The sequence below is a fragment of the Choloepus didactylus genome, chromosome 18, assembly GCF_015220235.1.
Source record: "Choloepus didactylus isolate mChoDid1 chromosome 18, mChoDid1.pri, whole genome shotgun sequence".
Classification (NCBI taxonomy): Eukaryota; Metazoa; Chordata; class Mammalia; order Pilosa; family Megalonychidae; genus Choloepus; species Choloepus didactylus.
Genome location: NC_051324.1, coordinates 37808960 through 37835758, shown reverse-complemented (window position 1 = coordinate 37835758; position 26799 = coordinate 37808960). Strand labels below are relative to the sequence as shown.

The following is a 26799-nucleotide window of genomic DNA, read 5'->3' as shown; positions in this document are numbered from 1 at the left end:
AAAAAAAAAAAGAACACCAAAAATGCCACCCAGCTGGCAAAAAGGGCTAGGCATTGCCTTCAGTTCTCAGTTACTCCAGGAATCAGCTATGTCTCAAACTCCGTAAGTCCCAAGCTGTACAACAAGGATACCCTGGAAAGAGCAGGCTGAGACTCACAGGCATGAATTTAAGATTTCCCTCACTGTCTTTCTTCTTTCTTGGGCCTCCATTTTTAAAGAACATTATGGGGCAGTAAATATCCGCAGAGCTCTGCTACTGGGTCTGAGACAAGAAAGAAAAGAGGCAGTGTCAGGGACAAAACTAATTATGGGGTCACCTCAAACTCGTCTCAGACCAAAATGCCTGCCTTGTTGGGATGTGCATTTCATAGCTGAAATATGAAAAGGAGAGGACCATATGGGGCGGTCACGGGGTGTCTGGCTTCATTTCCATGTGGCAGGGAGCAGACCTGCTGAGGTCTAGGCTGAGGGGCTGGCCTGGGGGTTTTCCCAGTTCTTCTGATTCTTGGCAGGTAAGTGTGGTCTCTAATGGGAACGACAAAGTGGCTGGAGAGCACTGGCCTTACATACTACTAGTCTTTTCCTCTTCCACTGAGGGCTAGATTGCAGTGAGCTAGGAGACCATGGTTCCAGAGGGGCTCACTGGATCCTGGGGAAGGCTTTCTCGGGCCTCCTGCATGCGGCGCCGTGCTCGACGGAAGGCCTCTGCAAGGGAAGCAGGTCTGGTAGTCAGCAGCCACGGTGGGAGAGGAACATGGCCCTCGCTCACCCTTGGTGGCCAGCTGGGGGGAGAGGGGAGCCTACCTAGCACATTGTGAATGGAGCTCTGCTGGCTGAACCCTTCCAGACGGTCCAACACGCTCCGCATCCTTTTCCGGAGAGAGCTCGATTCCATGAAGGCCCTGCAGGGGAGCCCACCACATGATCACTGCTATTCCCCAGCCCTCAGGGATAAGGAGCGCTAAGGCAGGGTCACTCACCTGGACTGCTGCACACAGTGGAAGCGGAAGGTGACACTGCCTGTGGTCTCCGTGCGGAATCCAAAACGACTCAGACGTTCCCCCTGAGGGATACAGTTAAGACAGCACCAGGTTTCTACAATCTCTAGACCCCAGCACATTGTGCTGGGCTCACTCTCATTCTTACTCCTATTCCCAGGGAGAACAGCTCTGTTGGGGAAATCTCCTTCCTTCACCATGACCCCATGACCTCAAGGGTAAAATTGGGCTCCCAACTATAAAGCAGAGAATGATCCAATCTGCTCTGGAAATAAGCAACCATACATGCGTCCTGCTAGTCCTCCCCACCTCTTATTACCAAGGCCTTTGGTGACGGGGGTGGGGGGGTGGTAACAAGGGAACAACTGCTCTGACCAGACTAGGGGACATCTGTAAGTAGACTTCTGTCCAGAGATCTCCTAGGATAGCAGTGTAGGTATTTGTAACTAAGTCAAAATGTAGCCATTACTTCTAGTGTAAGCCCCAGGAAGGAAGAAGCTAAGTAATTGAAGGATGAACAACTCAGGGGCCTTAGCCCAGATCCCACCGTCTATGGAACAGAGTGACAGGAACATTAGTTCCTAGCAACGACTTTCCCGAGACGAAAGTCACCTTGAAGGTTCCTGGTATCCGCACGTAGGAGAGATCCTCCAGTTCCAAAGAACCACCAATGAAGAACCTCCTCAGCTCAGCCACCGTGCCGAGCTCCATGGGTCTCCACGTGGAGACTGTCAGGGTGTGGGAGCCTGTACAGGAACAGAATGGGGCCAGGACCGGAGGCCCTCACTCACTCCCCAGCAATGACACAGGCAGAAACGTCACTAAAATACACAATGTCTGGTGAAGGTTAGCATGGTGGTTAGGAGCACTCGTTTTGAAATCAATCAGACAAATTCAAATCTCAACTCTGCCAGTTATCAGAACCTGTGCACCCAGGACAAGTTTCTTAACCTGTCTGCATCTCATTTTCCTCCAGTAAAATGGAAATAACACCTACAACTCACAAAATGGCTGGGAGCATTAAATAAGATGCACCTAGCACAATGCCTGCCCCCAATAAAAGACAGTCACTATTATTTCAAAATGAATGCTTGATCATTCAATACACATATGCTGGGAGCCCGTTTTGCCATGCAGCATCTCCCTCAAGGCCATAAATCCAATCAGAGGAACTCAGAGCAGGTAAAAGGGACCCTCAGACTCCTCAACCTCTGGAAGTTAGTTCAATTTCCCTTAGTTGTCTCTAATGGATAGGGAAAAAAAATTCCTCAAAGGGACCAAGAGTCTTGCAAGTTAAATGTTTCTAATTCCTAATTATCTCTACTTCTCATCTGAAGCCATCAAATTTTCTGGAAGTATTAGTCTTGTTCCTAGGGCATGTGGGCCGAAGGAAGGGCAGGGACAAGGGCTTACCTGGGGTGCCAGGCAGCACCACTGCCCCATAGCCTTCCACACGATACCTCTGCCAGAAGTCTAGAGAGAGAACCTCACAGTAGAGCACAGGCCACTCCAGCAGAGCATCTGGGAACAAATGCAAGCAGCAGCCGGGTCACAGGAAAGGGCGCTGGCTAAGGAGAACCAAGGCCTGGGACAGACTTCTGACCTACTCACCAGCAGATTCGTCCTCATGGAGAAAGGAAGCCTCAAATGTGAATGGATAGGAAAAGTGAGCCACCTTGTCCTAAAAAAGGAGAGCATTATTTTACACTCAGGCCCATGGGGCGGGCAAGGCCTCATTTAGAATTAGTTCTGTGGCCATTTATAAGGTCACCCTCCCAAGGGAAAAAGGCAAATGTAACACCCCAGGTAGGGGATAAGAGGATAAGGGGAAAGAACACCCAAATACAAACTGCTACCATTCTCAAAAAAGGCCTAGAGATATCGCCTGGACCAGGCAGCCCACCCTTGCAAAGCCCACACAGGAGGGTCAGACCCAACTCCAAACCTCCCTGGAGTTCATGGTTATTAGTCTAATAAAGCTTCAGATGCAACCCCAGGAGTAGACTTCTGTTCCCTTCCAGAGGCCCCCTCTAATACTCCATACCATTCCCAGGGATTTGGTGGCACAGGTCTGTGTTGTTCCTGAGAGCTGCTGGAATGCTGGGCTTGACCAGTCTGAAAGCCAAAGTCATATATAATAAGTTCACCTGGGAGGAGAGCAAGTAGTTGAGAAAAAAACAAAGTTCCTTTACTCATTCATTCAATCAACCCATCAATCATTCATTCATTCATTGATTCACTGAGCATTCACTGTGTGTCTACTATGTGCTATATCCCAGCATTGGGGATACCTTAGTGATCAGATAGGAAAGAAACCTGTCTCTCATGGAGCTAACATGCTAGTGGGGGATACAGACAATAAACCACTCAACAAGAGAATATCAGGTAGTGATAAACACTAGACTAAAAATAAAACAGGGTGATGGGACTGAGTTAATTGGAGGCTCATTTAGATTGGGTGGTCAGAGAAGGCCTCTGTGAGAGATGATACTTCGGCTGAGAAGAAAAAACCAGTGTGCAAATACACAACAGAAAAGGGTTTCAGGCAGGAAACAGCCCTCACAAGCCCTCTAAGGTCAGAATGAACTTGGCGTGATCAAGAATAAAAAAAAAGTGTGACTGGAATATTTTAAGGGAGAGGCAATGGCCAGCTTATTCAGGGTCAGGAGCTTGGATTTAGGTGGAAGGGAAGCTGTTGGGATTACATTTTAAGTCTAAGAGAGACACCACAGATGCACATTTTTAAAAGTTCAATTTGGCTATGATGTGTATAGCAGATGCAAGTTAAGAGGATGCAAGAGAGGAAGCAAGAAAGTAAGTAAAAAACTAAATGCACTGGCCTAGAAAAGAGATGATAGTGGCTTGGTCTAGGTGCTAGAGAGAACAAACTCAGGACATCTTTGGAAAATAGAACTGACAGGAATTATTGATGGACTGAATGCCTGTGGGGAGCTAAAGAAAGTGAGGAATCAAGGATGTCTCCTAGGTTTTTGGCAACAGCAACTAAATGGATGACACTGCTGTTCTCCTAAGACGGGAAAGGCCGGGGAAGGCAGGTTTGAGGGAGGAGGAGGAATCAAGAGTTCTTTTTGGTCATGTTAAGCAGAAATGACAAAAAGGCAACTGGATTTGAGTCTGGAGTTCAAAGGAGAGGTCAAGGCTAGAGATAGAAATTGGAGAGTCAGAGACACAGACAGTATTCAAAGCCATGAGATGGGATGAAATCGGAAGACTATAGGTAGAAAAACAGAAGACCTAGGCACAGCCTTGGATATGCTAATATTTTAAGATCAATGGGAGAGGAGGAATTGGCCAAGGAGGCTGCTGAGCCACCAATTAGATAAGAGGGAGAGAGGAGTATAGAGCCAGAAGCGAAGAGAAGAAGAAAAGCTAGCTGTGTCAAATGCTTCTGAGAGGTCAAGGGAGGTGAAATCAGAGAAATCACTTGATTTGGCAACATGGAAGTGATCTATGACCTTGAAAAGAACAGTAACAGGAGGAATGAGGAAGGAAGGCTGACTGAATGCCTCTAGGAAACTGTCAGAATGGGCACAAAAACAGAAGCTTATGAATAGTACTTACTAGTAGTTGGCAATTCCACAAAGAAGTGGACGTAGAGATTGTCATATTCATAGCCTTGAGCTGAAACTAAGAGAGAGAACAAGAAATTATTTCAGCTTATTCTCCTGCCATCCTTGGTACCCAACCCAGTACTGATGGGCCTACACTCTTCTAGAACTAAGTCAGGAACCCTCTGTGTTTCCAGGAAAGAATTATCACTGAGTTTCCCAAGTACTGCAGACAACCCAGGGCCTCCACCAGGGTGGGTGGATTCCTTCTCGGCTCCATCTGTGCACTTGCCCAAGCATCAAGAGATCTGTCTGCCTGTCAAGACACTTACCTACCTCTCCATTTACAAAGAGCCGGAGGGCACCTGGGGCAGTCTAAGGCGGAGAGAAGTGGGAAAGAATCAAGAGGTCTGAAGGGAGTCAGAATTTCTCCTCCAGCCCTGTCCACAAAAGCCGAAGACCTGACACTGGATTTCAGACCCTGGTGCATTACTACGGTGCTTCCTTCCCCACCCTGCCACTTCTCTACAAATCTCTTTCCTTCACTTCTAAAATTCATAAAGTAGGGAAAAAAGCACATAATTTAAATGGCAGGAAGGGCAACATGGTATGGGCAGTTTATAAGAACAGCCAAGGTAAGTAACAACAGCTGCCTTTTGCAGCACAGTGCAAAGCTGAAGACCCGTTCCCTCTAGAGGGCTGACGTCAAGATACCAGGGAGCTTTTCTTTTTAAATTATTTATGTGTCTTATCTACCTTTTAACACTGAACACCTCTTGTTTATGCCATACAAAAAAAAAAAAAAAGTTAATTTTTTAAAAAAGAGACAGGGAGACCAGTGGGTAATTCTATCCTTGTTTCCAGATCCGTAAATGGAACTTCTGGAATGAGGGAAGACAAAGAGCAGGACCACAGAATAACTGACCTAAACTGTTTTGTTTTGTTTTTTTAAGAGTCAAAATATTTGACAAATAGAATGACAACCCTTCCTTTTCTATGGGGTACTTAAGAAAAATATTCACATGAAGGCTGAAGACATATTTTTCTCTTTATATTTTTTATTAATTATAAAGTAGTCCATGAATGTATTACTTATAAAAATTCAAAATCATCTAAGCATAGTGAATAAAAAATGAAAATCTGCTACACAGCCCTCACCACCCAGCACCCATTTCCCAGTGCCACCCCTCCCCAGAGAAAGGCACCATTAGCACATGTGTATCCTTTCAGGCCTTTTTCTGTGCATTTACAGTTCTGTGTCATATGCAACGTTTTAGGACATATAACAAGGACTGTACTCTGTATGCTACTCTTTGACTTTCTTTTCACACTGACAGTATGTCTTGAGGACCTTCATGAGAGGCACTGTTACTCACCCGTGGGCAGACGGCTCTGGCTAAACACAGCTCACAGTACCTCAGGAAGCCAAGCTACTCACCATCTCAAAGTCAGTGCCCACGAGGCTGCTGAGATACTCCTTGTGCCGGCCATATAGCTGAGGAATCAAACCAAACCAAAACTCAAGATGCAAACCAAGCCAGCCCAGGGTTCAGTTCTGAATGAGATGGACAATAGTGGGAAATGCCACAGAGACCTGGAAACTTAAGCATGCCAGCCACAGACATTTTTAAAGTAAAAGACAGAAGCTCTAGAGTCAGCTGGCCTGGGACCAAGTCTTGGCTCCAGCACTTAATTATAAGCTAGGTGACCTTGGCCAGACTACTTAGCTTCTCTATCTCAGTATCCTCATTTATAAAATGGTAATAATAATAATAGCATCTACCTCCCAGGGTTGTTGTAAGGTCTAAATGAAATAAGGTATGTGAAGTGCCTAGCACAAAGCACGGGAAATGCTCAAATAGATGGTAATTATGTTATAATAAGAACAAAATATGCTATTTGGTATATCAGCAATGCTTCCTAGGTCAGGAGAGGGCTGTTAAGAGCAAGGATTTTCCCTAGCAACTGCTGACATCAACCTCAGACATGGTCTTAGCTCCCAGGCCCAGAGCTCTTGGAATGAGTTAGCTCTTACATCCTTAAATACACGCCGCTCCCGCTCCTCCTCCTCTGGCTGTGCGAGTGAGGACACGTTGTCAATCGTATATTTCCACAGCTCCGGCTTCTCCCCCTCTGTCTCAATTCTGTAAGGTCAAAGCCACAAAAAGGACCAACCTGGATAATAAGAGATGGCACTATCCAGACCTAGCCCATGGATAAACCATCACTGGTCACCCATCTCGTTGAAGTATGCGATGATGAAAATGGCCATGATGATGACCAGGAGAGGGAAAGAAAAGCAGAAAAGGCACCAGACTAGACTCAGAGAGCAGATTCTGGACCCATTCCTGCCTCAAAGTCACTGTGAAACCCAAAGGCAAAACACTCCTGGGACCCAGTTCTCTCACCTGAAAAATGGATTTCTAATGTAGAGTTCTGTTATTCTATTCAGGGATGAGGAACAGCCAGCCCAGAGGAGAAGACCTGACTTGAATCATCTCACCCTGTCTGGTCAGTCCCTATATTCAGCAGCCTAAAGAATTATTTTCACTTACATACACTGCTGAAGTTATCACTTTCAAATTGGGGTAGTTGTATACTTTCTGAGAATAGGGCGTGCAGTTTCTTAAGGGCCTATGACCCAGAATAGAATGTGAACCACTGTCTGGGAACTTAAAAGTCAGAACAGATGAAGGACTTTCTGAGCACCCCATCAACTAAGGGCAAGAAGTGAAGCCACAGGAGGAAATGTCGGCATCCATGACCTTTTCTAGGGGACTTTCTTTCTCTCCTCACCTGTAGGGTCCTTTGAGCCCAGTGAAGTCAGGTTTCACCGTGATCACACCATTGCTGTCCACCTTCAGAGTACAGAGGACCTGTTCATGCTTCTTATAGCCAAGCCTAGGACCAGGAAATCAACACCCAGGTTCAGGACCACAGGTCCCAACTCCAGGGAAAGAGGAAGAGGTGGTTAGCTCACTTGAGGGGAGAGGACAGAGGCTGCAGTGAGAATTACAGAGGTAAAATACTTTCTTCCAAGTACAACTAAGAAGGAGAAAAAGAAGAAAAAGTCATCCCTCCCCTATACCCAGGGATGTCTCTAACGGGAAGGGGCTGATTAGTGACAGGAGAAAAGGATGAGGCCCTGAGCTGGGCCATGAAAAGCTCCACTCACTTTCCACAGGGCCCCAGGTCTGCCATGATGTACATCGTCTGAAGAGGGGTGTTAATGACATGGTTGTTCCTGATGAATTCCTCTGAGGGCTCCCAGGTGACGATGCGTGACTTGAGTATGCCACCCTCCCTAAGAGACACCACAAGAAGGATCACTTCCCCAGCAACCCCTGAAGAACCTGAAGGAGTAACACAGGGGAACACACCCCAGTGGAGCCCATTCCAGAATGGGAAGCTCGAGCCGGCAGATATACCAAGAACACTGGCATGGAAGGACCCCGAAGGCCCTCCGTCCCTCCCACCACACACGTGCACGCACACACACACACACACACACACCCTGGCACTCACATCCCTCGTCGGTCCTGCCGCCGCCGCCTGACATTTGCCATTCGCTCGACCAAAAATGATGGCACTTCACTGGCTGCGGTGGTCATTTTCTGACAGTGCTGGGAACAGAGTAGCTCTATGTGACCCATCTGATCAGGGCACACAGGGCCAAGTCCCTGGGGCAGGAGTCCTTCTGCAACCTCCTCCGAGACCTGAACTGAACAGGTACCACCACCTCATAGTCATGCAGCTAATGGAGAAAAGCAGAGGCACAAACAACCCAAAGACAATTCCTACCAGACCCTGGTTTGCCTAAGATTTTGGCAGCATCTTATCTTTCAGAAATGAGTTCATTTATGCTAATATTAAAATCAGTTCACATTCTCTGAGCACATACTGACAAAAACTTGGGTGAATTTGCCTTAAAGATGCAGAAGTTTAACTCTGGTTGGAAGATGCCAAATGGGGATGAAAGTATTTTGCAGAAAGGCCTCACACTGGCAACTGAGCACTAACTGCATTTTTATTTGCTTTTCCAAAACAGCCCAAAGTTTATATGCTACCAAACCACAGATCTCCTAATAAAAGCAGGCCAATCTTTCAAAAACATTCATTTAATACCTGCTCTTGGCAGAGATCTATAAGACTACAGAGAAAAAGTGGAAAATACAGGCTCTAACCTCAAGGAGTTTACAATCTCACTGATAAGGCAGAACAGTGACTGAGGAAAATGCTAAACAAGTCTACAAGTATATGCTGGCACAGGCAACTGAGATCATAAGCCATTCCCCATGGCTGTACTGAGTTCCTCCTCAAACCCATGCCCTCAAGAGTCCTGGCTGAATCTCCTGATGAATTTTATCTAGATTGCTCCAAACTCTACCTGCTCTGTCTCACCTCATGATGCAAGGAGGAAGTCAAGTTCAGTGGCTGCTTCTCCCCCATTTGCAATGTACAAGCCTATCACTAGAGATGCTGGTCCCTGCCAGGTCCTCCAGGCCCACCAGCAGGCAGAGAAGGAAGCAGCAGTCACACCAGCTGTGTTGCCAGCAAAACACAGCAGTTTCTGGGCAGGCTACCTGTCTCCCCAGAACAGCCTTCTGATTTAATACCCAGAGGCCAGGAAGCTAGGGGAGGCAAAGGAGATGGAAGCTGTGGGACCTCGGAAGGAACAATACCTCCTCCAAGTTGGTGTATCTGTCAGAATCAGTATAGGTAAAGATTCGTCGGTTTCTCCTGCCACCTGAATCCTCCAGCTGCAGGATCTCTTGACGGTACTGATGATCCAAAGGGCTCTGGCAGGCTGCTTCATTTTGGTACAGATCTACCTCAAACTGAGGTCACCAAAAGAAAACAGATTTATTGAGAACACTTCAAACTTCGGTTCCTATCACTTTCTAATTAAATCAGTTACATAGAACTGATGCTATTTGACATGTTTTCATAACCAACTCTCATTTATCCAGGTTAACGGGGAGCAGGGGATCCAAAGAACGTTAGCGTTCAAAGGAACAAGAATGATGGTCTAATCCAACTCTTCTGCTACAGAGTAGAGTGCACATGGCCCAGAGATGAAAAGCGCTTTACCCAAGATCATAAAACTAGCTAGTGGCAGTCAAGATTTGATGCAAGTCTACCTGAACTCAAAGACCGGGCTGCTTTTCACTATGTTCCATTGCCCCTTATACTTTTATATACTATACTTATATATACTATATAAATATATATAAATATATATAAGTATATACTATAAAGTATAAACGGTTACAAACTTTCTGGAAATTCAGGTTGGTGATATGTATCAAGAATCTTCAAACTAATATTTTAATCCAGTTATTCCACTTCTAAGAATCTAATTTGAGAAAATAACAGGGTCTAAAACAATGATAATTCACTGAAATGGTTTCAAATTAGTGACACAAGTCTGCGGCACCCTGTTGGCGACAGGCCTCTCTTTCAAAGTTGGGGATGTCTCCTTGCAGCCAGCCAGGTGGAGGTGGACACTGAGTGGACAAGTCACCCTGGCTCACCTGGCTAAAGAGCTTCTCCTGCCACCCAATCACGACCTCCTCCTCTTCATCTTCATCTGGACGGTGTCCACCTCCAAAGACAACAGAATGAGTCAACTGCCTGAGCCAAACCAGGACCACTTCTTACTCTTTGGCTGGTTATAACCAAAGTCCCTGCTCTTATGTCTGCCACAAAATAGTTGGAGTTCAATGATTTATAAGCACTCACTCTAGACAGAGACTAGAGATGCTATGTGTGTGCTCTGGTTAGTATGTGCAAAAGCCAGGATTAGAACCCATGAAGTCTTAACCACCCTTCCAATTTGAATTAAAAGGAGTTATTTAATGTAACCCAGTATCAGGGGCTGAAATTTAGATATAGGCTGATAGCCCTTCCTTAATCCCAACTGTCTGCATTTACTAGAAAGGAACCCTGAAACCATACATCTAGAAGCACAAAATTTCTAAAAGATCCAAATCTAACCCACTCCTGGTGAGCATGCCTTTTTCAGAGACACATGCTTCACAACCCACCAGTCCATATACTTCCCTGGAATATTTTTTAACAGAAACAGAAACATGATGAAACCAGAGATACTAGTGACCTAACACAAGCACACTGTATTTTCTTCTTCACTCTGCTGGCTTCCCAGACAAGGAAAACTGAGACAGCACAGTTATGTTAACATGCATATTTTTCAAGCAATCTCCAACTTTAAAATGTTCTAAAAGAGCATTCACATGCTTAGAGAATGGAACATATTTTCTTAGAAAAAAAATGCTACAAATGGTATTTAAGTTGCTAGGCAAACCTTTAACATTTCTAAAGAACAGCTTTCTTATTTTACTACATTTCACCATAATTCAGATCAGCATCTTGATGGTAGGAATCATGTCTTATTCAATTTTCATATACAACATAGTGTAGTAGTTAAAACTGCCTGGGTTCAAATCCTGGCTCCAACATTTACTGGGTGTGTGACCTTGGGCAAGGAACCCAACCTCTCTATGTCAAAGTTGCCTACTCTGTCAAAAGGTGCAGATTTCTCTCAGAGAAAGGAGACTTGGGTCTACTCTGTCTTAAAAGGTAACTCTATTTCTTAGTATATACCCAGAAGATATGAAAGCAGTGACAAAAGCAGACATTTATACACTGATGTTCATAGCGGCATTGTTCACAATTGCCAAGAGATGGAAACAATCCAAGTGTCCTTCAACAGACAAGCGGATAAGCAAAATCTGGTATGTACATACGATGGAATACTATGCAGCAGTAAGAAGGAACAAGGTACTGAAACATATGGCAACATGGACGAGCCTTGAAGACATAATGCTGAGTGAAATAAGTCAGACACAAAAGGAGAGATACTGTATGTTATCACTACTATAAACTCCCAGAACAATGTAAACTCAATATCTTACAATGTAGAATACTGGGGACCCAATGACAGACAGAAGCTAGTGAAGGGGGAATGATAACGCAATATATTCAGATATGTTAATGAGGGTGAATTTAAAAGTATGAGAATGGATAGGTGATGATTGTTTGTTGATAGGATTACAAGTATCAGAGCTGCACTGAAAGCAAACGGGATTGAAAGGGGTTGTTTAAAGGCATGTATCCCATAGATCAGCACTACAAATATAGATAGATGCTTGCATGATGTACTTCTAAGGCATGACACTGGTACAGAGAGTTGACAACAGAGTGGTATATGGAAAAAATCTACCTATTGCATATAGGGACTATAATTAATAGGAATACCTTGCTAGCACCACACAAATATGAGGGACAAATAATTAAGGGCTGAAAAGAGCTATCGGGTGTATTGGGTCATGATAATTGTCTAAAATGGAGAGTGATGAGGATTGTACAACTATGTGATGATAATGTGAGATATGGATGGATTACTGTAGACAGAACATGTGCTATGTGAAGTTAGGACCCACCCCCCCAAAATTCATAAGTCAAGCACTCAATCTTGAGGCTTGCTCTTGTAAAACTCATGGTTGTAAAGGGAAGGCTAAGCCCACCTATAATTATTGCCTAGGAGTCACCTCCAGAGAACCTCTGTTGTTGCTTAAATGTGGATTTTCTCTCTCTAAGCCCAACTCTGCAAATAAATTCATCACCTTCCCCCCAGGTGAGTGAATCCCTGGTGATGTGGGATATGGATTCCAAAAATGACGCGGATCCTGGCATCGACGGGTTGAGAATGCCTTTTTGACCAAAAGGGGGGAAAGAAAGACAACAAAATAAGTGGCTAAGAGACTTCAAATAGAGTCGAGACGCTGTCTTGGAGGTTACTCCTATGCAAGCTTTAGCTAGATATCCCAAATGACCACAGTACGATAGGCCCAAGTCAACAGTAGTCTCAAAAACTCTAAAGAATACCGGGATCCCTATCTCAGACTCTATAAAAGTTGCACTCATTAAGTTTATTCTTCAGAAACTTAAATCCCCCAGAGAGCTCCTATGCCAGCTAAGTACCAAAACCCAGAAACAACAGCCTCTTCAAGAACATCAACCAGTCATGTCCTCTTTTCCCATAATGTCAACACCCCTTTTCAATATGAACAAGATAGAGTGGTCACTGCCTAGACATTCCTGAAGATAGGGAAAGTGATTAAACTAGAGGAAGGGGTAGCAACAGACAAGATAAAATGTAACAAAGGATTATGAACACTGAATCTCTATACAATTTTATTTTTCTTAGTTGCTAGGGTATTAGAATAGCTAGAAGGAAATAACTGAAATGGTGGCACTGTAACCCATAACATTCTTGGAAATTTCCTATATAACTATTTGTTAAATTGTACTTTGAAAGTTATCAACTTTTTGCATATATATTCTACAATAAGGAAATAACTGAAAGTGTGGAACTGTAACCCATAACATCCTTGGAAATTTGCTAACTACTTGTTAAACTGCACTTGAAAAGTTATTATTTCTATGTAGTACGTTATATTCCATAATTTAAAAAAAAAAGGTAACTACCACACCAGGTCCTTCCCCCAAATCTCCAGGAGGCCGCATCACCACAAAACACTCACTAGCGCTCTGGTGGGGCCTAAAAGTGGCCAAGTCTATGACGTCCTTCCCGGGCTGGGCAGCTGGTTGGTACTGGAGAAAGGTGTTTGACGTGACTCTTTGCAGGTGGACTCTGTCAAGAAAAGAGAAGCTCAAAATATGCGTTACAAGACACCAGGTACTGAACGCAGCAAGGATGGAGAAAACAAAACACAGAAGAGGGCTGCCAAAGACGTGCTGGGTGCAGTAGACTGAGGGCAAGTGGGTAGAGCGCGGGCGCCGAGGAATTTGGGTGGGATGGCAACTTGAGAGGAGGTGGGCAGGTCTAGAAGGTGTGCTGGGAGGCTCGAAGCTGGGAAGGGTCGGGAGAGGCAGGGAGATGCACGGACACCGAGGAGGAAATGGTCAGGACTGCAAGCGGAAGTCGGGGCCTCAGAACACCGAGAAAGACAAGCTCGGGCTCGAATTTTCTAAGGGGAAAGAAGCACGGAACCCCCGTGCTAAGACGGAGCGTCTACCGGAGGCGCAAGTTGCGCACTGGGTCGCGGGAGCGATACACTGCTTCCGCAGTGTCAGTACTCCAGAGGGTCTCCGCCATGACAGCAGCGCCGCGCCGCGACTGCGCCGGAAAGCGCGCTGCTCCCGTTCCCCTGGTAACTGAGACGCTGGGTTCGGGAGGCCACCAAGGCGCTGCGCGCGCAATCCCAGGTTCCGCAGTTTCCCCCAGCCGAGCGCCTAAGCCGGTTCAGGACAGCGTCCCGCCTGGTCACCGGTACAGAGTATGTGATCAGAGCTCACTCACATCCAAGGCCGGACTTGATGCGTTTACAAATGAGAAAACAGGCTCAGCCTGTCAGCCCATTTCATAGAGATGAAGAATGGTGATGGGGAATCAGGTGCCCCGAGTCCTCGCCCACTATTCTCTCCATTATGCCACACCGCCTTCCATTGAACATTATAACTTTGGGCTGAAATTGATGGACGTGAGACAAAGAATGCACCCACTCTTCCCAAAGGAGTCAGGGAAGATGATTAAAACGTATCCAGACGCGAAAATATATTCTTGGAGAGTGGGGGGAAAAACAAGTGTCCAGAGACTGATTAGTCTTTGTGTCGGTATTCACTAAGCGAGAGAAAGAAAAAAACAAGGAAGTTAACAGTAAGGAAGAAGGAAATGTTATTACTGAACAGATTCTTCCCCTGTGTGTGTTAGTTCTGGGTTACTAAACCACCTTAGAAACTGCACTGGCCTGAAAGGCCAACAAAGTGCCATTCTTAGGCAGGACACACAGTAACCTTCAGTCTGACTCCTTGGCGCCTTGGGAACGTCAAGTATCTTTGGCATCTGCTACTCTCCCAACAGAGTAAGCAATTGTCCCCTGAACTCAGCTCTCATGTCATCTGAATATATGACTTTGGGAACCCTGGGACACCATAACCCCTGTTGTTTCAACGGAAGGACTCAGCGTAACAATAGCACACTTATTTAGGATCTATTACAGCCAGGCACTTTGTTCCCCGTGTCCCGAATCCTCATAGAAACTCTTCAAGTAGGTATTGTTATTCTCATTTAACAGTCCAGGGAGTTAAAGATCTTGGTAAGATTGTACTACTAGTAAGTGGTGAAGAAGCTAGGATTCCAGCCCAAGTTTATCTTTTCCTAAGGCCCGAACACCTTACACTCCACCTCACAGCCTCTCACCTACCAGTCTGTTCCAAAAGAGAACAGTTTCCAACCTGGGAAATAACTGTTTCACCAGATGAAACCACGGAGGCAGACTACTAACTCTTAAGAAATTTTCACTCTAATTTTTCCTTTTGCAGTTGTGAATAGACAATTTAATGTTATAACCAAGTCAAATTTACACCAAGTCAATATGATATAGTTATATGCAAAATAGTTACTGTACCACATCGTATGGAAATATAAGCTATTTATATAAGTGACCAAAATCAGTATTATTCTTACACAGGTAAACTAGGTTTTCCATGTTTTTCTTTGTTCACTGGTATCTATAAATCAGGAATTCTTAAAATGTGAACTCCTTTCCTAGAATTTGGTGAGGGGCATTTTCTGGAAAGAGTTCATGACTTCTATCAGATTCTGGAAGGAATTCATACCGTGATATCAAGAATAGCCCCACTACAGTCATGCACTACCATCTTGTTCAATGTCAGAAGTTTGGACTATACAACATAAAGGCCAAATTCTCATGTACCATCACCAACAGCCCTCCACCCCACCCCCAACTTTATGGTTCAGGGTTGATATCTACTGTGTTCTCCCTAAAATGACATCAGCACATATATAAATTGCTTAGTTTAGAAAACACTTGCACATGTATTTCATTTGATCTTTACAGACTGTATTTATAGATATTATTGTCTCCTTTTTACATATTTGTAAACCAAGACATTAATTGAATTTCCCACAGTCACCATGACAAGGGAGCATCGAAAATGGACTTAGATCTAAGATGTTCTGACTCAAACCTATGGGCTTTCATTTGAATTGAGCTGCCTCCTTAAATCTACTCCCATGCCCAGCTCCTCCCCTCATTTTTCTTTCCTAAACTAGGCCTGTCTGAGCCACATCAGAACACCCACTACATGATTTCTAGACTTAATATAAAAATATGGTAATCACTGTAATGTGGTATTGGCATAAAGATAGACAAAAAGACTAATGGAACATAATAAATGTCCAAAATAGATCCATACATATATGATTAATTGATTTTTGACAAAGGTCCTAAAGTAATTCAGTGGAGAATAACCGTCTTTTTTTTTTTTTTTTTTTTTTTTTCATTTTTATTGAGATTGTTCAGATACCATAAAATTATCCAAAGATCCAAAGTGTACAATCACTTGCCCCTGGGTACCCTCATACAGCTGTGCATCCATCACACTTAATTTTTGTTCAATTTTTAGAAACTTTTCATTACTCCAGACAAGAAATAAAGTGAAAGATGAAAAAAGAAAAAAAGAAAAGGAAACTCTAGTCCTCCCCTATCCCTAACCAACCTCCCTCAATTGTTGACTCCTAGTATTGATATAGTACGTTTGTTACTGTTTATGAAAAAATGTTGAAATACTACTAACTGTAGTATATAGTTTGTAATAGGTATATAGTTCTTTCCTATATGCCCCTCTATTATTAACTTCTAATTGTATTGTCATACATTTGTTCTGGTTCATGAAGTGATTTCTAGTATTTGTACAGTTGATCATGGACATTACCCACCATAAAGAATCAGACAATACCACCAATGTCAAGTGTCTAACATGCCTCCCCTATCCCCCCCTCTTATCTGCATTCACCTTGGTATATCACCTTTGTTACATTAAAGGAAGCATAATACAATGATTCTATTAGTTACAGTCTCTAGTTTATGCTGATTGCATCCCTCCCCCAATGCCTCCCCATTTTTAACACCTTGCAAGGTTGACATTTGCTTGTTCTCCCTCGTAAAAGAACATATTTGTACATTTTATCACAATTGTTGAATACTCTAGATTTCACCAAGTTACACAGTCCCAGTCATTATCTTTTCTCCTTTCTTGTGGTGTCTCACGTGCTCCCCATCTTCCTCTCTCAACCGTATTCATAGTTACCTTTGTTCAGTGTACTTACATTGTTGTGCTACCATCTCCCAAAATTGTGTTCCAAACCACACACTCCTGTCTTCTATCACCCTGTAGTGCTCCCTTTAGTATTTCCTGTAGGGCAGGTATCTTGTTCACAAAGTCTTTCATTGTCTGTTTATCAGAAAATATTTTGAGCTCTCCCTCATATTTGAAGGACAGCTTTGCTGGATACAGGATTCTTGGTTGGTGGTTTTTCTCTTTCAGTATCTTAAACATATCACACCACTTCCTTCTTGCCTCCATGGTTTCTACTGAGAGATCCGCACATAGTCTTATTAAGCTTCCTTTGTATGTAATGGATTGCTTTTCTCTTGCTGCTTTCAGGATTCTCTCTTTGTCTTTGACATTTGATAATCTGATTATTAAGTGTCTTGGCGTAGGCCTATTCATATCTCTTCTGTTTGGAGTACGCTGCGCTTCTTGGATCTGTAATTTTATGTCTTTCTTAAGAGATGGGAAATTTTCATGAATTATTTCCTCTATTATGGCTTCTGCCCCCTTTCCCCTCTCTTCTCCTTCTGGGACACCAATGATACGTACATTATTGTACTTTGTTTCATCTTTGAGTTCCCGGAGACGTTGCTCATATTTTTTCATTCTTTTCTCCATCTGCTCCTTTGTGTGTAGGCTTTCAGGTGTTTTGTTCTCCAGTTCCTGAGTGTTTTCTTCTGCCTCTTGAGATCTGCTGTTGTATGTTTCCATTGTGTCTTTCATCTCTTGTGTTGTGCTTTTCATTTCCATAGATTCTACCAGTAGGTTTTTTGAACTTTTGATTTCTGCTGTATACAGGTCCAGTTCTTCCTTTACAGCCTCTATCTCTTTTGCAATATCTTCTCTAAACTTTTTGAATTGATTTAGCATTAGTTGTTTAAATTCCTGTATCTCAGTTGAAGTGTACGTTTGTTCCTTTGACTGGGCCATAACTTTGTTTTTCTTAGTGTAGGTTGTAATTTTCTGTTGTCTAGTCATGGTTTCCTTGTTTATCCAAATCAGGTTTTCCCAGACCAGAACAGAGGGAAGAAATATTCAGTATCTGGTTTCCCTGCGGGTGTGTCTTAGAAAATTGCTCCACCCTTTGATGCCTTGGGTCACTGTGCTTTTCTGCCCAGCAGGTGACGCCTGTTAGCCTATAATTCTTGACTGGTGTGAGGAGGTATGGCCGTGTTCCCCCAGGCTCTGGGGTCTGGTTCTGAATGGAAAGGGCCCCACCCCTTTCCTCCTAGAGAAGACAGAGCCCCCAGGTGGAGGTCATTAGCATTTCAATGGTCTCGCTCTCTGCTTGTGGTGTCTCCGCCCTTCCCCCCCCCCCCCCCCCCCCCGAGTCACAGCCCTGGAAACTTAAAATGACTGGGGCTTTCTCCACTGAGCCGAAAAAGAAACAGATAGTCCCCTTCAGACCCAGTCAAGACGACCCTCCGGCTCTCCCAGGTCAGTCGTCACCCAAAGCCTCTGTCTGTTTTTTGGGGCTGCATACCTGTAGTGAGCAGTTCACACTCGCTACTTAAAACCCCAGTTGGAGCTCAGCTGAGCTATATTCACTTGCTGGGAGAGAGCTTCTCTCTGGCACCACGAGGCTCCGCAGCTCGGGCTATGGGGGAGGGGGTCTCAGGACTTGGTTCCACAGGTTTTACTTACAGATTTTATGCTGTGTTCTCGGGCATTCCTCCCAATTCAGGTTGGTGTATGATGAGTGGATGGTCTCGTTTGTCCCCCCGCAGTTATTCTGGATTATTTACTAGTTGTTTCTGGTTTTTTGTAGTTGTTCCAGGGGGACTGCTTAGCTTCCACTCCTCTCTATGCCGCCATCTTGCCTGCCCATCCCAGAACAGTCTTTTCAACAAATAATCCTGGGTGATTTGACATCCAGACATCAGGGAAACACACGTACACACACAAACAGAAAAAGCAAAAATCCTTAACCCTTTACCTTGTGCAATTTAATAAATTAAAGCAAAATGGATCGTAGAGATAAAAGTAAGAGTTAAAACTATAAAATGTCTAGACAAAAATGTAGGAGGAAAAAAAAAAAACAGGAGAAAATCCTTGATACCCTGTGTTGGATAAATATTTCTTAGAACTCAGAAAGCACTAAAAAGAAAAGATTGATAAATTGGTCTTCATCAAAATGAAAAATGTCTGTTCTTTGAAAGACACTTAAGAAAATAAGTGGGAAAAATATTTGCAAAACACATATCTGATAAAAATATTTGCAAAACACATATCTTATATACAGAATATATAAAGTACTCTTAAAACTCAAGAATAATAAGGCAAACAATATTATTTAAATGGCCAAAAGATTTTAATAGATACTCCATCAGAGAAGACATATGAATGACCAATAAGTCCTTGAAAGATACTCGGCATTATTAGTCATCAGGGAAATACAAATTAAAACCATAATGGGATACCACTACAAACCTATTAAATTGGCTAAAATTTAAAAGATGGATGATACAAAGTACTGGTGAGGATGTAGAGCAACTAGAACTCTCCTACATGGTTGATCAGTATGTAAAATAGTATAGCCATTTTGGAAAACTGGACATTTCTTATAAAGTTAAACATTTACCTACCATATGATCCAGCAATCCCATTCCTGAGTATTTACTCAAGAGAAATGACAATATATGTTCACACAAAGACCTGTATGTAAGCTTAATTTGTAATGGTAAAAATGTGAAACAGCCTAAATGTACATCAGTGTGTAAATGTTGAAACAAATTGTGTAATATTTATTTAGTGGAATATACTCCACCATAGAGACAAAAGAACTACTGATACATAAAGCAGGATACTAAGTGAAGTCAGATACAAAAGGTTATATACTGTATGATTTCTTTGATATGACATTCTAGAAAAAGAAAAACTATAGAGATGTGTATTATTTAGGGTTCCCTAAGGAAACAGAACCAACAGGAGATATCTGTAAATACGAGATTTTATAAAAGTGTCTCATGCAATTGTGGGGATGCACGAGTCCAAATTCCATAGGGAAGGCAGTGAACTGGCAACTCCGAGGAAGGTCTTCGATGAACTCCCCAGGAGAGGCTGGCTGGCTGAAGAAGAAGTGAAGATTCTCTCTCTTCTCCTTTAAAAGTCTTCAACTGATTAGATTAAATCCCACTGATTGAATTCTCTCATTGTGGAAGACACTCCCTTTGTTGATGTAATCAGCCACAGATACAATCAACTGACTGATGATTTAATAAACCAGCCAAAAATGTCCTTGCAGTAATGGTTAGGCCAGTGCTTCCTTGATCAGACAACTGTGCACCATCACCCGGTCAAGTGGACACATGAACCTCATCATCAAAAGATGGAAAACAGATCAGTGGTTGCTACGGTTTGGGTTTGGGGAAAGGGGTTGTCTGTAAAGGGGCAGTCAACACCCTCAGCAGCTGGTAAAGGGGATCTGGGTACAAGACCAACAGCATCTGCTACAGGTATGCTTTGGGGAAGTGATCCCAGGAAATGCGGGTTTGGGAGAGGGGAAATGAGAAGTTCAGGGAACAAAGCCTAAAGTTGGCATTCTCAATCAAGTTCCATTGAGGGCACCTGGAGCTTAATCCCTTTGGGGAACTCTGGCAAATAGTGTATAATAGGAGTTCTCAAAGCATACTCGTGGGCGAGGAGATATGGTCAGGGCACCGACAGCATCTGCCACAAATATATCAATAGATTATTTTACTGTAATGCAGATGCATCATAGGCCATTTAAGTCTTTGTTTTGCAATCACAATCTGCAAGTAACATCCTTTCACATTCTATAGACTCCCTGTTCTAGTCCCACCTTTGGACTACAGTAAAGATAGGAAAAACCCAGGCCAACTTAGGGCACCAAGAGAGTGAGCACTGAGCATCCCGTCTTTTCCCAGTCCCCTTCCAGGCAGTGTGCCAACAGATAGAGCAGGTGAGACCACATGGGTATTACCACACGAACATTACCTGAATCGGTAGGAGACCAAAATAGGTTAGCAGTAACTAGAAGTTCAGCCTCTGAAGCAGTTCGGTTGTATATTCCAGCCAGATCTCAAATGACTTTTCCCAAGAAACATACTAAGCTTCTGATAATTAATTCTTTTTATCTTGGGTGGTTCCATTTTTTTTCTATAGATCCCAACAGGTTAGCCCAGGTCTCCAGTGACATATCAAGACATGGAGCAAAAGGGCTTTCTAGATGGCGGGACTCTGGTGATACTGGCTCCTGTGAGCTCCTCTCTCTCCAAGAAGAGGTTTCAATTTTTAGAAATACAAGGACTTTAAAGTTCACCTTCCACTATCTCCCTTTCTTGGTATGCTGGCAATCACACAGAAATTAACCTCTTTGAAAAATTCTAAGGGGTCGGCCTTCTCTCTTGTTTCCACAGCTTTCTGCCAACTGTAAGATTCTTCCATTCAGTCTCATTACAGTCCACTGACTTTCCCAAGCCAGCAGTGTCCTTAAAAAAGTCTATATTCATATCTACACAATAATTTTGAGTCGAGGTTTTGTCTATTGTCTCAAAATCATAATTTGGCTCCAGCTATTAGAGATAAAATTAGGTGGTGATGCAAATTATTTTGTGTAAGGATTCTCAGCAATACTGTCTGAGCCCGTAAGATGTGATGGTTATGAGTTTGCTCTACAGTTCATTAATTAATTCAATTCACTCATTCATTCAACAAATATTATTGATAGTCTTAACTGTACCATGCTCGGTGTTAAGCTCTGGGGGAATGCAGTACACTAAACAGTCCTTGATCTCATGGAATTTACATAACGGTCAGGGTAGACCAACAACAAACAAATAAAAAAGTAAAACATATAATACAATACATGGTGGTAAGTTCTAGGAAGAAAAATAAGACAAAGAAGGATGATAAGAATGGTGGAAGATGACTTCTTTTTTTATCTTCATTTTATTGAGATATATTCACATACCACGCAGTCATACAAAACAAATTGTACTTTCGATTGTTTACAGTACCATTACATAGTTGTACATTCATCACCTAAATCAATCCCTGACACCTTCATTAGCACACACACAAAAATAACAAGAATAATAATTAGAGTGAAAAAGAGCAATTGAAGTAAAAAAGAACACTGGGTACCTTTGTCTGTTTGTTTCCTTCTCCTATTTTTCTACTCATCCATCCATAAACTAGACAAAGTGGAGTGTGGTCCTTATGGCTTTCCCAATACCATTGTCACCCCTCATAAGCTACATTTTTATACAACTGTCTTCGAGATTCATGGATTCTGGGTTGTAGTTTGATAGTTTCAGGTATCCACCACCAGCTACCCCAATTCTTTAGAACCTAAAAAGGGTTGTCTAAAGTGTGCGTAAGAGTGCCCACCAGAGTGACCTCTTGGCTCCTTTTGGAATCTCTCTGCCACTGAAGCTTATTTCATTTCCTTTCACATCCCCCTTTTGGTCAAGAAGATGTTCTCCGTCCCACGATGCCGGGTCTACATTCCTCCCCGGGAGTCATATTCCACGTTGCCAGGGAGATTCACTCCCCTGGGTGTCTGATCCCACGTTGGGGGGAGGGCAGTGATTTCACCTTTCAAGTTGGCTTAGCTAGAGAGACAGGGCCACATCTGAGCAACAAAGAGGCATTCGAGAGGAGGCTCTTAGGCACAACCATAGGGAGGCCTAGCCTCTCCTTTGCAGCAACCGGGAAGATGACTTTTAAAAAGGGAAGTCAGGAAATGCTCACTGAGGCTGATTTTAAGCCAATGTCTGAGGACGGTGAGGGAGTGAGCCATGTGGAAATCTGCAGCAAGAGCATCAGGCAGAGGAAACAGCAAATACAAAGCTGGGCAGTGAGGACATGAGCATACATTACGTTATTATCAAATGTATTACAATTATATGTAGACAATTATATAATATTAATTCAAATCTGGCTCCAACTTCTCACTCAGCAAAGCTGGTGAGATTCTACTGTCAGTCATTATCAGCAGCCCTTCCCACTTACTGGACTGATAGATGAGTCCCTGGAAAAAGGCCTTCAATCCATCGTGGTCATTGCTGGGATGGTCATGGCCCAAGCCCACAGCTGAGTAAGCTGTTCTCTGCTCACTGTGGCCATCTTCCTCATGACTAATTTGGCCCCTGACACCACAGCCCTTATTAGCCAGGTGTCACCCCCATCGAAGGTCCCGTCCCCTGCATGGGAGCCCAGTGATCGGCTCTCGGTCCTGTATCTCCAAGATAACTGGGAATCCCTCCATCCCTGCAGGCTTGAGGTATCCAACTAGTCCCCTCTCCACTCTCCCTGCCTCTTCCCAATACTTTAATGGAGCTCCCTAGGCAGCCCTGGGAGCTAGATTTGCTTGTCAGTTGTGTCCTTTTGTTGTTGGTTGGTTGGTTGTTTATTTGCTAGTTTGCTTAAAACAAAGGCTTGTTAATCTCTCATGAGGCAAGGGAAATTCAGCCCTCCAGGACACAAAGGTTTGATTGCTTTCTTGAGGGAGGGAGGAGTGAAAAGTACTTTTATCCTTTTAACAAAAAAAAAAAAAAGAGTTAAAATCTCAATCAGGTTAATCTCCCAGCTAAACATCTCTAGAATCCCTTCTTGGCAGCTGTATCTCCAGGACCACCAGTCCTTATCTCCTCCAGGGTACCGTTAGTTCTTGCCTAGATGATTGCTACAGGTTCCCACCTGACTTCTCTGTCTCTAGTCTTGTCCTCTTCAACTCTTCCCTGTTTTGAAGCCAAAATGACCTTTCTAAAACAATAATCTGATGAGACTCGAAATCCCTGTGCCATTAAGGAAGCATATGACCCAATTCAGGCCAGTGAGATGTGAGAAAAAGTTTGCCAAGATTTCTGGGAAAATTATTTTTGTCTTCTGTGAGATCCCCTGCCTTCCTTTGAATGTGGATGTGAGCCATCTTGCCTCCAAAGGAAAGATGGAGTTGAAACTTGAGGAGGCAAAGCCAAGAGAACTGCAGGTAAAGGAAGCCAGAATCAATGAAATAAGTAAGCCTTGAAGTCTGCCCTATCTATGGGCTCCCGTTGTTAGAGTGTTTGTTGTTTTGCAGGGGCAGGGGGATATTTCAGCTGATCAAAAATAAGGAACAAATAGTATATTGAAAAGAAAAATTGTATGTGGTATGTGTTTCCATTAAGTATGAGGCTGTTAAAAAAAAAATAGTATATTGACCATCCAGGTGCATGGCATCCAACTTGAAAATTTCCTCATTTATAAAGCTAATTTGAGTTAGGTTTTTGGTGACTTGTAGCCAGTGAATACATGCTAAGTAATGCAGAGTTTGGTGCCAGGAAGTAGGAATGCTGCAATTAACAGTTCTTAAAACATGATGGAATTGGTCAAATTGAGGCGATGGAATTGGATGAATTGAATTGACACTAGGCTGGGAAGTTAGCAATCCTATTAAGGTGCTTGTAAATGACTTGGTTTACCTGCCTCAAATTTTAATGTGCAAGAAGTCACCTGGGGATCTTATTCAAAGCCAGATTCTGATTCAGTAGCTCTAGGATGGCAACCAAAAAAAAAAAAAAAAAGTTCCTAGGTGATGCCAATGCTACTGATCCACTCTGGGAGTAGCGAGGAGGTAAACAAGCATCCTGGAGTAGAGACCACATGACCTGCAGGCTGTTGCATTAGGAAGCTGGTGGAGAAAATTCAATTTGTTGGATTGTGTTTCAACATCTTGTAGCCCTCATTGAGGGCTGGTTAGCCTCATACTGGGCCAAATGGAAAGAAAATATTTTTTAAGAGAGGTTTTCCTCTGCCTGTGAATTGTAATAGAAAGTGACTGAAATGTGATAATGTGACCATTTCTGTCTTGGTCACATTTTTACCCATAGAGTCAACCCATATTTGTAGAATGAATGTGTGGATGAGTAAGTGAACTCATAAGAAAGAGCTGCTCATTAATTAGAGCTACCCAGCAATGAAACAAGTTGCAATGTAAAGTGAGGAACTCCCCAATCCAGGAAGTATCCAAGCAGTGGTTTGATGATCATCTGTCAAGGATGATGCACAGTGATGCTTCTGTAACTTTATTCTGTCCATCTAGCTTGAGGCATGAGATTCTTTATTTCTATAAAACTCCCAGGAAATTCTGATGCTTCAGGTCCTTGAACCACCTTTTGAGTAGCAAGGATGCGGTAGGGAATCCTACACTAAGTAGAAAGTTCAATTAGAGTAGAAGTTTCTAAATCTGCCTGCATGCTAGACTTACCCAGGGAATTTATTAGAAATAAAGATTCTTCAGCTCCAATTACAGAGACTCTAAATCGGTAGATCTGGAGCAGGGCCTGGGCATCTGTATTTTTAGCAAGCTTTCCCACAGATTCAGCTGCAATCCTTGAGCATTAAACCAGAGGCTTCCTAAATTTATTTCAAAATCTCAGCTTCCTTTTCTCAAGAATCAGACAAATATAAATCAGGATGAGGGCTAGGCAAAGCCAGGGCTAAATAAGACTCTCCCACTAAATTTACATGCTGAATAGCACTGGGGTGAAAATACTTCCTTGTTATGTATGAGTCCTAGATGTATGCCTACTCCCTTTCTTGGGAATTTTGCATTTCCTGTCCTTTTGTAGAGGGTACTTATCTTGTGCTCTCAAAATATCTAATTTAATGATTTCTTGAGATCCACTGTCCCATGGAGATACAGCATAATTATGTTAAAAAGAGGTAGTTCCAAATTGGGTTTCTTGGAGAATTTTTCAAAAGATGAAAATAAAGATAACAAGGAAATCTATGGATGTGTGACCCATTGAAAATATATCACAAATAAGATTTACCCAAATTGAGCTCGTTTAAGCCATGGTCTCTTGCTCAAGAAGCAGCTTTGAGTAGAAAATCGCAGCTCCCTGTATAGTCTGAGACTGTGCATTTTGATTACTGTGAATTGTAAGCTCCAGAAGGGCAGATTCCCAGACAGGTTTGAGCAATTCCAAAGAATGGGGCCTTGTACTATGGTCTCGACTACTATTTTCCCTCAGAAAAGATGGAATGTCCTAATTACAATGTCATACTGGCTAGTCTTTGCTAATCGCTTTCCGGTTTTTCTTACCCACTTATCATTATTCTCTCTTGTGACATAGTCTCATATGGAAGGGTTCCTGGAGGTGGGCAGGAGCCTGGTTCTAGAACTTGGGGTCAGAGCTGGAGGCTGAGCTTCCACCCTGCCGCCAGGGTCAGGAGAAAGGCCAGTTAAATTGGGAAGATGTGGAATCCAGGGGAGCCTGTGATGGGCTACAGGTGGTAGCCTGGAAAGAAAGGAACATTAGGGAAGGCCTGGAAGATGTGCCCTGGCAGGTGGACACAGGCTAGGGGAAGAAAATAGGCAGGCACGTAGGAGGCTGCATCTGGACGATCTGTCTGACATCCCCTCTACACACACCAGTCAGGTCAGGTGCCCCTCCAATGTCCTCCCAACACACTAAGGATGTTCTCAACCACAGTGCAAGCACATCTTGTCCTTTCGACCTCCTTATTCTTCCTTTCCTCCTCCACTCTCCTACTAAAACACTACTTACCCTTCATACTCAACTCAAACATCTCTTGCTCAGGGAAGCCTCCTCTCACCCCCAACTGTGTTAGGTCCCCTTCTATAGGCTCTTACATCAGTCTGTAGCCTATTTCCTTGCATGATTGCCATTTGTAGTTGTGCAATTAATGGTTTTCTGTTTTTGTTTTTTAATTACTGCCAACTCTAAGCTCTACGAAGGCAGATATCATATCTATCTTGATCTCCAGGACATCTCCAGAGCCCAGCATGTGGTAGGCTCTTTTTCAATAAATGAATAATTATATTTAATATGTCTTTTTGGCCCGCTAACTAAAGGGCTTCCTCAGAAGCTTAATTTATCTTTGCATGCTCGGAAACCCAAACAATTGTTCAATACGTAATTATGAGAATTGTACGGAACTGAAATAAATTTTCAGGAGTAGGAGTGCCCCAGGCACTGGGCTTGGAGCAGGCAAAATTCCAGGATTTGCAGAGGGGAAGCTAAGAGTAATGCCAACTCAGTAGGCCCAGACATTTAGATTAAAATGGGCCTCCTCAA

General features: G+C 43.3%; 1 protein-coding gene across 2 annotated transcripts; it reads right to left on the bottom strand.

Annotated features, from left to right (window-relative positions):
• Positions 1-15: 15 nt before the first annotated feature.
• MKS1 (MKS transition zone complex subunit 1) lies at positions 16-13726 on the bottom strand. 2 transcript variants are annotated; one of them, XM_037809624.1, is made up of 19 exons: positions 13630-13726; positions 13135-13244; positions 10102-10172; positions 9250-9405; positions 8093-8190; positions 7743-7871; positions 7364-7468; positions 6603-6711; positions 6006-6062; positions 4900-4942; positions 4581-4646; positions 3043-3113; positions 2610-2679; positions 2412-2519; positions 1611-1744; positions 981-1063; positions 805-902; positions 571-705; positions 16-262 (listed from the first exon to the last, which is right to left on the bottom strand). In XM_037809624.1, the coding sequence occupies exons 1-18, from the start codon at positions 13707-13709 to the stop codon at positions 614-616; spliced, it is 1680 nt and encodes a 559-aa protein (XP_037665552.1). In that variant the 5' UTR covers positions 13710-13726; the 3' UTR covers positions 16-262; positions 571-613. The 2 variants fall into 2 exon arrangements, with proteins under 2 accessions (XP_037665552.1, XP_037665551.1); XM_037809623.1 differs by having other exon boundaries at positions 16-705.
• Between the last annotated feature and the right edge of the window lie 13073 nt (positions 13727-26799).

What these genes read in the sequence shown, in the direction of transcription:
- MKS1 (XM_037809623.1), bottom strand. Translation starts at nt 13,709, where the DNA reads ATGGCGGAGACCCTCTGGAGTACTGACACTGCGGAAGCAGTGTATCGC. An exon ending in AGGAGAAGCTCTTTAGCCAG is followed by an intron (nt 9,406 to 10,101) that starts GTGAGCCAGGGT and finishes TGGTGACCTCAG; the next exon opens with TTTGAGGTAGATCTGTACCA. An exon ending in AGCGGCGTGTATTTAAGGAT is followed by an intron (nt 6,063 to 6,602) that starts GTAAGAGCTAAC and finishes TTGATTCCTCAG; the next exon opens with CTATATGGCCGGCACAAGGA.